This window comes from Seriola lalandi, unplaced genomic scaffold, assembly GCF_002814215.2.
Source record: "Seriola lalandi dorsalis isolate HSWRI2012SDOR001 ecotype SW California unplaced genomic scaffold, Sedor1 jcf7180002054478, whole genome shotgun sequence".
In the NCBI taxonomy this organism is placed as follows: Eukaryota; Metazoa; Chordata; class Actinopteri; order Carangiformes; family Carangidae; genus Seriola; species Seriola lalandi.
In genome coordinates this window covers 233,948-245,821 of record NW_019525031.1, presented here as the reverse complement: position 1 = coordinate 245,821, position 11,874 = coordinate 233,948, and the positions used below count along the sequence as shown (strand labels likewise).

Genomic DNA, 11,874 nt, shown 5'->3' with positions numbered 1-11,874 from the left:
GTGACACTTTTCTTTCCATAAAAGGCGTTTGAGCATTTCGAAGATGAGGGGACATCAAAGAAACAAACACAGGAAGTGCCTCATATCAAAGATTAGCATCAACCCATCAGTCAAACCAGGTCGTGGCGAGCTGGCAGTGTGGGCGGAGAAACACACAACAGACCTGATAGTGAAGAAGCTGCAGCCCAACCTGAGTCACAACACGACCATAAACCAGGTCAGACTGCAGACACAGCACATCCTGCATCACATGACTGACTCAGCACATCTGAAAACTGCACACATGAAGAAACCAGGACCAGGAGCCCCCGGATCAAAGCACTGTGATGTCGGACTGATGAGAAGTTTCTCCTGTTGCATCACACACACAACATTAAAGCAGCCGTGATGCAGAGTGTGACGTGACGTGACGACGTGACGATGTGACTCACACACCTTTCATCATCATCATCATGCTCAGGTGAATCATTCGTCCCACAGTCACCGACGCCCCAACTGTGATTTTATTCAAACACATGAAAACAAATCATCAAATAAAACAAGAAACAAAATCATCAAATAAAACAAGAAACATAATCATCAATAAAACAAAAAATAAATAAAAACAAATTGTATCTTTTTAAATGTAGTAAACTGAGTTAAAACGTCAGACTCAGATCTTGTGATTTCACCACCTGAAAGACTCCAACAGTAACTCTGACCAAGTGACATGAATATGAAGATGGAATAGATTCAACAAGACGACAAATCCTTCAAAATAAACAACAAAACATGTTGTTTGTCTGTACCTTTCAAAATAAAACATAAAGTATTAATGTGAGATGAGAAAGATTCAACAAAGGTCAGCAGCTGGATTATTGAATTTGTTTATTTATTTATTTTAATTTGGTGAAACAAAACAAAGTGACAACACAACAAAATAAAAAATATATATATAGATATATATATACAGATATACATATTTGTATGTATATTTGTGTGTATATATATTTGTATAGTGTTTTTTTCTTCTTTTCTCTCTCACTCTAAATAATTCAAAATATAAATCTATAACAAAGAGCTGTCAGTTGTTTTGTCCTACTACTACTGTAGTAGTTATTGTCTGCTGTTACGTATATACTGTATATATGTTATGTAACACGGTTCATGGTCTCTATCCAAAATCATATTTGCAGCGTTGTCGACACTGTTTGTCACTTCCTTCTAAAACCATTAGAAGTGACAGATTTAATATGAAGACGACACCAAAGCCATGAATATACAGTATATTCTGTTAATATAATGATGAAATGCACAAAGTCTTTTTTGCAACTTGCCAAATACGTTAATTTGTCAATTAATATATAAAAATCAACCAGTTCTCCAAATTAAATGACCATATATGTCATGTAAGAGCCAATTAAGTACAGAACCTATTTGTTGATGTTTCTTGCTGAGAAGTTATTTAGATTCTCTTATTTAGGTTCTACATTTATTCAAGTTCGTACAATAGTCCCTGTATATAGCCACGTTTTGACTTTCAGCTCCAGGTACTTTTCTTCAAGGTGATGATGATGATGATGATGATGCAAAATTATGACTTGACATTATAATTATTCACTTTAAGGACGTCACATGAACAGAAATACGGGACAAATTGCATTTTATTTCAAATACGTGACGATCCCATATTATGCGTGGCGGGTGGCAACGTCAGCCTCTCCGGTTGTTGAGGTCCTTTATCTTTTTGAAGTTTCAGTTTTCTTTCCCTCTCGCGGACCTGTCTCACGCTGTGGAAAATGTGTTTGTTCGATGCGGACTGTTAAACATGGCGGGTGAAATAAAAAGCAGTGAGTACTCCACCAGTCAGAAATGTTCAGCACTGCAGTCCCCACCCCCCAAAGTTCCTGAACCTTTGGAAAGTACTACCCCCCCTGACCAGGTACCTTTTTGGGAGTCAATCAATTACCCCGGAACTAAATTTAGACTCTGGTTCCTGCGGTGGTTACGCTTCCTCTCCATGATTTAAGTGAACAGTTATATGTTTGTAGTTTACGACAGGTGATTGTGCCACAAAGCAGTTTGGTGCTCTGGATAAAGCCACACTAATAAGATGCTGAGAACTCAGCAGAGTTTAGATCGATATAAGTTTTTAATCTTGTTAAATGTGATGGCTTTAGCGCCATGACGACGTAGAACATCAAGTCTGTGATGGAGCGGGCTGAGATGGAGAACTGGATCACCTGCTGTGACGCTGGTTTATGGAATTAAACCCTCGCTCAGGTGTTCCTGCCTGAGTGTGAGTAGATTGGGTTTAAGGTTGGATTCATTCAGGAACACGAGTCAGAACAAGACGCTCTGCAGACGGAGTGGCCCAGGATTTTACAGCATGGTATAACAGCCATAACAGGTCACCTGTCTCTACCCTCGAATAGAGCCCAGCTGCAGGTGTACCAGACCTTTGTCGTCATGGTTACTATAATAAACACCACGTTTAAGGTTTAAACAATGCTAATCATCGAATTAATTATCATCTCCTGTGCTGAAGAAACTGCAGTTTATTGGTTCGTTTGGCACTTTGCAGCTGTGGTATGGAGCTGCACATCAGAGCTGATAAGATCAGAATCACAAACTGGGTTGAGGTCAGGACTCTGTTCAGACCAGATGCAGATGAATTCATGCAGCTGGATCTGGCAGTGAGTTTGTGGCAGGACAAACTGCCGACACAGTCAGAAAAAAAACTATTGTTTAAAACATCAGTGTGAGATTTATGTTCATTTGAACTACGAGGACCAAACTATGGCAAACTGACACCATCACATTAAACATTCATTTATATAACTTGGTGTTTTATGGTGGAGACTTGATGACCTAGAAAATCTGCTGCAACATTTCATTGCAGAATAATTTCACCTCTTTATCGGCTGTGAAAGTGGGTCAGAGCATCAGAACAAAGCATGCGATCTCATCTGCGTGGTGAAGAAAGACAGAAAGATGTTGACATCATCAGCGGAAGTCCGACAGCAGTGCTGACTCTGATGTGCATCAGGATAAAAATCACAGCCTTCACCGATGTCCACCAGAACACCAGAGAAGAAGAAGACGACCACCACCACCTGCGACTTTACATACACCAGCAGAACAAGACAGTTTCAACCTAAACTTCAAGAGACACAACGGAGACCAGACTGTCTGACCTGCAGGTTACAGCCTCTGACCTGAACCTCCAGCAGAACCTGAGGAGCCTTTGAACACAAAGAAGAACAAAAGCAAACGCTGAGGTCTGAAACATCTGCAAAAAGAGCGCATCTGAAGAACCAAGACGAGGACGACCATCAGCATGTTTTCAACATCCACCTCCTGCAGAATGACGGTGAGAGCGGCGAGTTCTAACTTTATTATTTTATGTAAATCAGTTCAAACAGCGTCGAGTTCAGAAGTTTTAAACGTTCAGAAATATCAGTGTTTCCCTCCAAATGGTAAAAGCTCATCTGTTTGAAGTATAAAACATATGAATAACACGCTCTATTTACTAGAGAGTACATTTTTTTTATTTTATTTGAAATTAATTATTAAAACTGAACTAATTATAATATCATTCTGATTTTCCATGTAACATGTTTATTGGAGCTTATTTTTATTTCATCGTAGAACTTTTAATGCTGGGAGGGTGAATGAGAGACGGCCTCTGATTGGCTGAAATACATGAAATAAAAACAGAAAAAAAGCATTTTTAAACAACCCGAGAGATAAAAATGAACCTCAATAAAACCCAGAATGTGTTTTAATCTATTTTATGTTACATTACATTTGTTTGGCAGATTATTATTTTTTAAAGCAACTTCACAATAATTTCATTCAAACTCAATCAGAACGTCAAAAACAAGAGATGTTTTATTATGATTATTCCCTAAAACTTTAAACATTGAGTAAAACTTTTTATGTTTTGTTGATTAGATTGTTCAAATATATTCTATTTATAATTTATGTAATTTATAATTAGAATGTTATTCATTGCTGGTGGAAGTTGTTTTCACAGGTGTTTTCTTAAATTTCACGTGTGAATTTGTTGCATGTGATTTACATGTAATAAACATGTTTTTCATGTGTGTTACATTTAAATTAAGTTATAATAAAATAAAGAGTATTTAATAAAATAAAACACATGATTTATTTCTTATAGATGGAAAAGTAAAAGTAAAAAAACTCTCCTCTTCCTCAGGCTGCCTGTGTTGTGGCAGTGATGATGATGATGATGATGATGATGACTGTGACGGAGGCAGCAGCCATGCAGAAACCAGGTGGACATTCCAAACACCCAGCGAAGACACACAGGAAGTCTGATGGTGCGACAGTAGAAACGGTCCCCCTGCAGCTGGACGCCAATTCTTTGGTTCCTTCCAGAAACATTAGACCTCTTGAGAACGACTCCATCTCCCCGTGGACGTACAAGTACGAACACACACCAGTCTCTCGTTAAGGATTTTAATTAAGATAAAATAATTAAAACAGAATTAAAGTTAATCTGATATTTACATGTTTTTGTCCCTTCTCTCTCTCCGTCCTCAGCATCTCCCACGATGACTCCCTCTACCCCTCGGTGCTGTCTGAGGCTCGCTGTCTGCTGCAGGGCTGCCTGGACTCGAAGGGCCAGGAGGACCGGAGCCTGGAGTCCAGACCCATCATGCACCAGGTGCTGGTGCTGCGGCGAGTCAGGGCGGCAGGGGCGGGACAGAACTACCACTACAGGTTGGAGTCCCGCCTCATGGCAGTGGGCTGCACCTGTGTCCGACCCATAGTCACACAGCAACAGTGAAAACCAGCAGAAACCAGACCAGGACCTGGGTTAGTCGCGCACAAACGGAGGCTTCAGTACGGAAGATCAATGATGCTATAAAAATATAAAATCCTGACAATATAGGAAAAAAAATACAAAAATGTATGTTTTACCTTTCTTTCTCCTTCTATACATTAAAAATAATATAATAATTATAATCTATTAATATTTATGTAGCACAGCAAAAGCAATTATACAGTCTCCAAGTTATTTTTAAATTTTTGAAATTACATGATTGACATTAATCTTGTCATTAAATGCAACAATTTCTGCAAATTTTATTTTGCCATAATGGGAAGAAATTAAATGACTAAATGAAGAGCATGAGTGATTGACTGGTTTAACTGAGGTCACTGAAGAATGATAAAATCAGATAAGATGTATAATTGTGAGTCATCTGCATAGAGACTGAGACTGATATCATGCTTTGAAATATTGAACTGAAATATGTTAATTGTGGTTGTAATTATGATTGTAAGTCATTATCTAATTATCGAATAATTAATTATAACTTTAAAAATAGGAGTCTAGAATCTCATAATTAAGATATTGAACCAAAAATATGACCCTGTATGTCATAGATTAAATAACTACATATTGTATCTCATGATTTTGAATTAGTGACATTTGTTAATTAACTCATAAGTAACTAATGTTTGAACATTTATGTGTGTCCCCTACATGCTGCTGTTTCATATACTGTGTACTATTTATGGTTTAAGTTAATTGAAATTGCATTTTATTTAAATGTTGTATTGATCTTCAGTAGGTATTTATTGGTGATGTTATATTGATGTTGATGTATTTATAGTTCTGAGGCTGAATGTGGAGTTGACTGAATAAAAAGAGATGAACAAAGATGTAAAGTGTCATTGTTTTATTCTTGAATTTAAAATATAATGTGATTTCTGTACATCATCGTCATCATCATCATCATCATCACTCCCTGACTCCTTTACAATAACATTGCCAGGGAAACACACACACACACACACACACACACACACACACACACACACACATACACAGAAACACACCACTGCAGCTGTAAACACTGTACACAATCGATTATCAGTTGTTCATCAATTAAATTCGCTCATTTATATCAGCGGGGGGGTCAGTATGATGGTTATTGGACAGGTAAGTAACCTGTGATGTAGCTAATGTTAGCCATTAGCCACATGAGCTGTTTGTAACTCGTCTATACAGAAATGTAGCTTCAAGTGATAGCATAGATGCTAGCATGCTCATTGTAGTACATTGTCTTAATATGAAGAAGTATGAGACAAATCCAAATATAGAATCTGAAAAATAAAAACTGGGATGTGAAATCTCAATAAGGATCTCAAAGGTTTTTTTTAAATAATTTATTACTTGTCTCAGTCTCATGAGTGTTTGACTCTGACTCTATTTTGTGACTTTAATTTGTCTCGGCCCGGAGAAAGTTCATTTGAATGTGTCTCAGTATCACCTGTGCTTTGACTCATCTTGGGCAGGTGAACCGGATTTGTGGCATTTAGACTCGGACTTGTCTGGGGTTTCTTCAGCGTTTCAATCTGAACTTGTCTCTTGTCATTGTTCTTTGATTTAAGTGAAAGTCGTCTCTTTGTTTTCTATGTTTTGATTCATCTCGATCTTGTATCGTGCTGACTCAGATTGTCTCGGTTTTGTGGGTTCTCTGGATCTGATCTGTCTCAGTTTGGTAGACGTGCTCAACCGGACTTTCCTTTCTAAATCGTTTGTTTTTTGCCTTTACTGGTCTTGTTCTTGACTTGATGTCAGAACTGCTCGCCTCATCTCAGACTGGACTTCGGTGGTCTGGAATACAACCCTGTGAGAAAGTGGCTCACCTGCTGACTTCCTGTACTTTCCTACAGCTGCCATTAGGCGTCACTAAACAGCCTCTGATCAAACCTTTCTCTTGCTGCTGTTTTACAGTAAATGCAATGATGTTAACTGTCCACCAGATGGGGCTGTTTAACTATATCCAGACTCCTCTTGCTGAACTCTCCTGGCAGGTGGATCCAGTCTTCTGAGGACTTTGATCCATTCGGGTAAAAGTTCCTTGTTTGGGTTTCAGTCCGGGTTCTGTCGGGTCAGGTTTGGTTGGGCACAACTTCTAAGACTTGTGAAGGCGTTGAATCCTTGACACACAGTCACACACACATGAACACATTGGCACTGTTGGCATGGCAACAAAGCACAGTAAAACCCCTCTGAACCATCTAATGATGACTGAATCTGCAGCGTCCGTCAGTTTATCTCGTTAAAAAGAGTCCTGGTTGTTCAGAGGAGGTCGAGCGCTCGAACTCGCCCTCAGTCCTCCTCCTCCTCTTTTTCTTCTTCTTCTTCTCTCACTCTTTTCAGAGTCTCATCCTGTCAAGTCTCCCAGTCGGAGCAGCGCCGGGCTTCCGGCATATCAACACTCAGCTCGTCAATCCTCCAAAATGGCTTCCAAATAAAGTTCAGCTTGTGTTGTGATCAGGCCATCAAGACACCTGGAGGTAGAGAACAGAGGGTGAAGTCAGTACAGTTACTCCCAGTCATGGATAAACTCTGTTCATCTCAAAATCATTAGAGATCTGAAGTGTGAAAACTACTAATTGTTCGTCCTTTAGGAAAGGTAGGACTCATTTTAAAGTTAAACCTTCTCTGGATCAAGTAAATCTACCTTTGGTCTGTTTCTCCTGGTTCTATCTACCACCCTGATGTCACATGATGTAAGTCTGGTAACACTTTCTAATAGACTGTGATTTTGTTGTATGAATGGAACTTGAATGTAGGTTCAGTGGAAGGAAACAAGATTATGAAGAACGACTGGAAAACATTATGTAACAGCTGTTTTTGTCAGATTTTCTGTTGTGGTCATTTTACCTAAAAACTGCTTTAAGAAAATAGTCAAAGATTTGTTTTGCTTTTTTATCATAAATCCATTTCTATAAGGAACAACAACAGCTGTTCTCCACAGTCTTGTTCCTTCATCACAGTCAGTTTAAAAACATCACTGAGCTTCAGAATTGTTGCTAGGTGTGTTTTTGAACTTTGGACAGAGCCACGCTAGCTGTTTCCAGCCTTTATGCTAAGCTAGGCTAACCACAGCCTGACTCCAGCTCTATACTGAACACACAGATGTGAAACTGATGCGTTTTCCCCAAAATGTCAAATGTCATGTGTTTGTTTGTTATGTAGAACATCTCCTCCTCCTCCTCGTCCTCCTCCTCCTCACCTCCACACTGTGCTTGTCCTGAAACACAAACACAAACAACACAAACTCATCAGATCAGAGATTCATGTCTCTGTAGCAGAATCTGCATCATCTCAGTAAAGGAGTGAAGTGCGACAGGAAACGAGCCTCACCTCCTCCTGCAGCTGCTCCTGTGAGGCGTTCAGGTGCATCTGCCTCTGTTCCTTGTCGGCGTCAGCGCGGTGCTCCTGGCGCTCTTTGGTCAGAGCTTTCTGAGCAACTTCCCGCTCATGCTCCCTCCTCTCAGCCAGGTGCTTCAGCAGCTCCGCCTCCTGACACTAGAGGGAGACAGAGCCACAGTTTACAGACTTTCTCTTTTCCAACATCCACTTTTAAAAAACAGAAGCCAATTAATTTTTTGTCACAAGCTTCTTGGTGGTTTTCCTGGTAGAATTGTTTAAATCCATGATGGCGCCACAAAGCAACAATCTGTGATTGATTGATTGAATATTGATCAAAAGTCAAAAGACTGTTTTCAATCAATTTGCTCAGATTAAACTCTAAAATAACTAGTGGCGTTCCTCAGGGATTGATTTTAAGACCTCTCTGTTTTTGATGTTTTTATCAGTAGATCCATCATTTTGGTCCAGATTGAAATTTCTCAGCAACTCATGAAACTAAAGATTCATGTTCCCCAGAGAATGAACCTTACAGATTATTTGTTGTTTATTTATCACCAACAGTTCGACCACACACTGACTAAAATCTAAACTCCACTGTCGTCGGTCTACACACCTTCCTCCTCTCCTGAGCGGCGTCCAGTTTCTTCTGGATCTCCTCCAGTGAGGGTTTTTGGCGAGGCGGCGTGGTGGCCCTGAGTTCGGGGCCGCCGTCGAAGGTGGGCGGCTTCAGGATGACCTCGAAGGCCTGACCACTCGCCCGCTTGCTCAGCTCGATCACCTCCATGTCCCGGATGTTGCACAGGTTCAAGTCCACCACACCTGCTGCAAGAAGAAGAACACAAGACCATGAGGCGACCACAGAAGACGGATTATTTCTGTTTCCTCTCACTCACAGTTCAATGATTTTTTATATGAACTACTCCACATGTGGAGGAAACTGTGAGTGCTGTATAGTCTGGTGACCTGTTTAGGCTTGAGCCTCTTCTTGCCTAATGCATGATGGGAAACACTCCAGCCCCTGAGACCAGAGCAATGATGAATGATTTAAAACCTGAGAACATGAGATTTTAATGACGTCTAGTGAAAAGAAAAGTCAGTATTAAGTTGAGAGCTTATTTCTAAAGGTTGGACTCTACTAGAGCCTCGACTCATACTGCACTGTGCAGCTGTTTGTTTACAGAATTATCATTTACATGCAGAATCAGATCATTTACTACATAAAACTAGTTAATGTTGCACTTTTTGAGACCAGAGTCACTTTCAAAGTGCATTTAAAAAGCAGCAGAATATTTATCTATTCAGAGCAGAACAGAAAAGCTGGACATAATTTCTTCCACAGCTGTTATCACTGTTTAGATTTCACTAATGAATTAACTGATTAATTATCTGTCAAATAAAGTAAATTCAAAATAAATTCTATCAATATCAAATGTTTAAAATAAATAAACTAATTTCCACGTGAAGAGGCTTGTAAATATTTAAGAGAGAAACACGATAAATACTTCAGACGTAAGGAGAACTGGGCCGTATCCATGACAACTGAGCAGACAACGTTTACTGATGAAGACTGCCTGTCTACAATGTCAGGCACGAACTTTCAAACTAATGCTGGTGTTGGTTTGATGATCAGAGTAGAATAGAACAGAATAGAATAGAACAGAATAGAATAGAATAGAGTGGGAGTGCAGCTGACCTTCCTTCTTGTCGACCGTGGCGTCTCTGGGTTCAGGCAGGATGCAGGAGCAGAAGACGGACACCAGGGGGAGCTGTCGCATCTTCTCTTTGTAAGCTGGAGGAAACATATATATGAATCCACTCAGAATCAAATAAAAAAATGACATTAACGTGAACAAATCAGTCAGGAAATCAATAACTAATAATTGGCTTTACCTGCTAGAGTCATCCTGCTGCTGCTGCTGTAGTTTTCTCTCAAAGACACTGTGGTGAGGTAGAGTCTGTTCCTGAGGACAGAGACACAGAGACACAGAGACGAGTTAAACTACAAGAAGAAAACTAAAGAACTAAAGAGAAGTAAAAAAAAAGAGGAAGAGAAAAGTTTCTCTTTTTCTAAACATGAATCTGAACCTTCTGGAGGTCAAAGGTTGAACCTGGTTACTTTGCTTATGACTTGTTTTGGCATCTAATGCATCATTGAGTCATTTGTTTGCCTGTGTCATCTGCAGCTGACTAATGAATCAAAAGTTTCTTCTTCTTCTTGATTTTAAAATCTCTCTGCACGTCACAGATTTCCTCTGAACCTTCAGAGACCGAATGATTCTGACTCAAAGGTCAGATTTTGCTCATGAGGCAGATTTTCTTTCAGCTTGTTTGTGTGTTTTCAGAGCAATGACTCATGTGATCGACTTCAGGAGATTAAAATAATTCCTCCAGAGTGAGAAACTGAATCAGCAGCAAACACAGAGACACGACGACGACCCTGCAGGAGTTTCACACTCGTGAATCAGCTGCAGCTGCTGCACGAAAACACCTGGACTGAGTCAGACTCCGAATAAAGAAACATCCAACATGAGCTAAGATCTGAAACGGCAGAAGCTTCTTCTTCTCTCACAGTTTAAGAGAAAACACCAGAGCTGCAGTTTCACCTTCTACCATCACTTCATCCCTCAGGCTGTTTTACATTCACTGTTTTAATTGCAATGTATAAAATAAAACCAACTGTGCAAGTTCACATCACAACATCCAAACTACTTCAGGTCACAGCAGAGAGAAGAATCACTAAAATCATCCGATGTTTTTTAACTGATTATCCTTTAAGGGTTACTGCAAACACAATGTACAAACTTTGTGTGTGTGTGTGTGTGTGTGTATGTGTGTGTGTGTGTGTGTGTGTGTGTGTGCAGGGGCTAAGCGATGATGTCATTGTTGCCAGTAAGCGCAGCAGCTTCTGCAGAGCAGCAGCTCTGACACTGAACTTCATCATGAAGAAGGAGAGAAAAGAAAAAGAAAAATAAGCAGCGAAGAACAGAAAGAAAGAAAAGATGAAAAGGACAAAGAAAGAAACTGCAGATGAATGAACGAGTGAACGAAGCAGAAAAACAGAATCAGATGAAACCGACTTTCATCTGCTCTGCTCTGTTCTCTGAGAACAGGCTGCAGCAGGAAACATGCAGGAAAATACACAACAACATAAACAATCAAAAACAGATAGTAAATATAAACGTGTGTGTGTGTGTGTGTGTGTGTGTGTGTGTGTGTGTGTGCACTCACCCTGCAGTGATGCTCCGTCTCTGTTCTCTCTGTTCAGACTGAAGATCTGCAGCTCAGCAGCATCAGCACCTCACAGGCAGCCTGCTGCATGACATCACCCAGCAGCCAGCTGATTGGCCGGCAGGAATCCTGGGCTGTGATTGGTCCTGGAGGGTAGAGTGAGCAGGAGGAGGGGGGAGGTGAAGGAGGAGGATGAGGAGGGGGTGAGGTGAGGTGGGGGCTCAGAGCAGTGGTGGGTGTTTTATTTCGGAGGAATCCTCCTGATCTTCAACATAATCACTGCACAACGATGAGCACGCACACACACACACACACACACACACACACACACACACACACACACACACACACACACACACATCATCATGTTTACAAAGACACACAGATGAGCAGAGAGAGAGAGAGCAGTATCAACATTAAGAATAAATAAATAAATAAATAACTGTAGTAATGCAAACTGATAT

General features: G+C 40.1%; 2 protein-coding genes across 3 annotated transcripts; one reads left to right on the top strand and one right to left on the bottom strand.

Annotated features, from left to right (window-relative positions):
- Nucleotides 1-3,147: 3,147 nt before the first annotated feature.
- On the top strand, nucleotides 3,148-5,674 carry il17a/f1 (interleukin 17a/f1). The gene is made up of 3 exons (XM_023412415.2): nucleotides 3,148-3,352; nucleotides 4,202-4,431; nucleotides 4,549-5,674. The coding sequence occupies exons 1-3, from the start codon at nucleotides 3,320-3,322 to the stop codon at nucleotides 4,793-4,795; spliced, it is 510 nt and encodes a 169-aa protein (XP_023268183.1). The 5' UTR covers nucleotides 3,148-3,319; the 3' UTR covers nucleotides 4,796-5,674.
- A 4-nt stretch (nucleotides 5,675-5,678) lies between these two features.
- Nucleotides 5,679-11,566, bottom strand: stmn4l (stathmin-like 4, like). 2 transcript variants are annotated; one of them, XM_023412374.2, is made up of 7 exons: nucleotides 11,411-11,566; nucleotides 10,073-10,143; nucleotides 9,876-9,971; nucleotides 8,796-9,001; nucleotides 8,174-8,338; nucleotides 8,043-8,060; nucleotides 5,679-7,314 (listed from the first exon to the last, which is right to left on the bottom strand). In XM_023412374.2, the coding sequence occupies exons 2-7, from the start codon at nucleotides 10,083-10,085 to the stop codon at nucleotides 7,306-7,308; spliced, it is 507 nt and encodes a 168-aa protein (XP_023268142.1). In that variant the 5' UTR covers nucleotides 10,086-10,143; nucleotides 11,411-11,566; the 3' UTR covers nucleotides 5,679-7,305. The 2 variants fall into 2 exon arrangements, with proteins under 2 accessions (XP_023268142.1, XP_023268140.1); XM_023412372.2 differs by having other exon boundaries at nucleotides 8,796-9,004; nucleotides 11,411-11,513.
- Nucleotides 11,567-11,874: the final 308 nt, after the last annotated feature.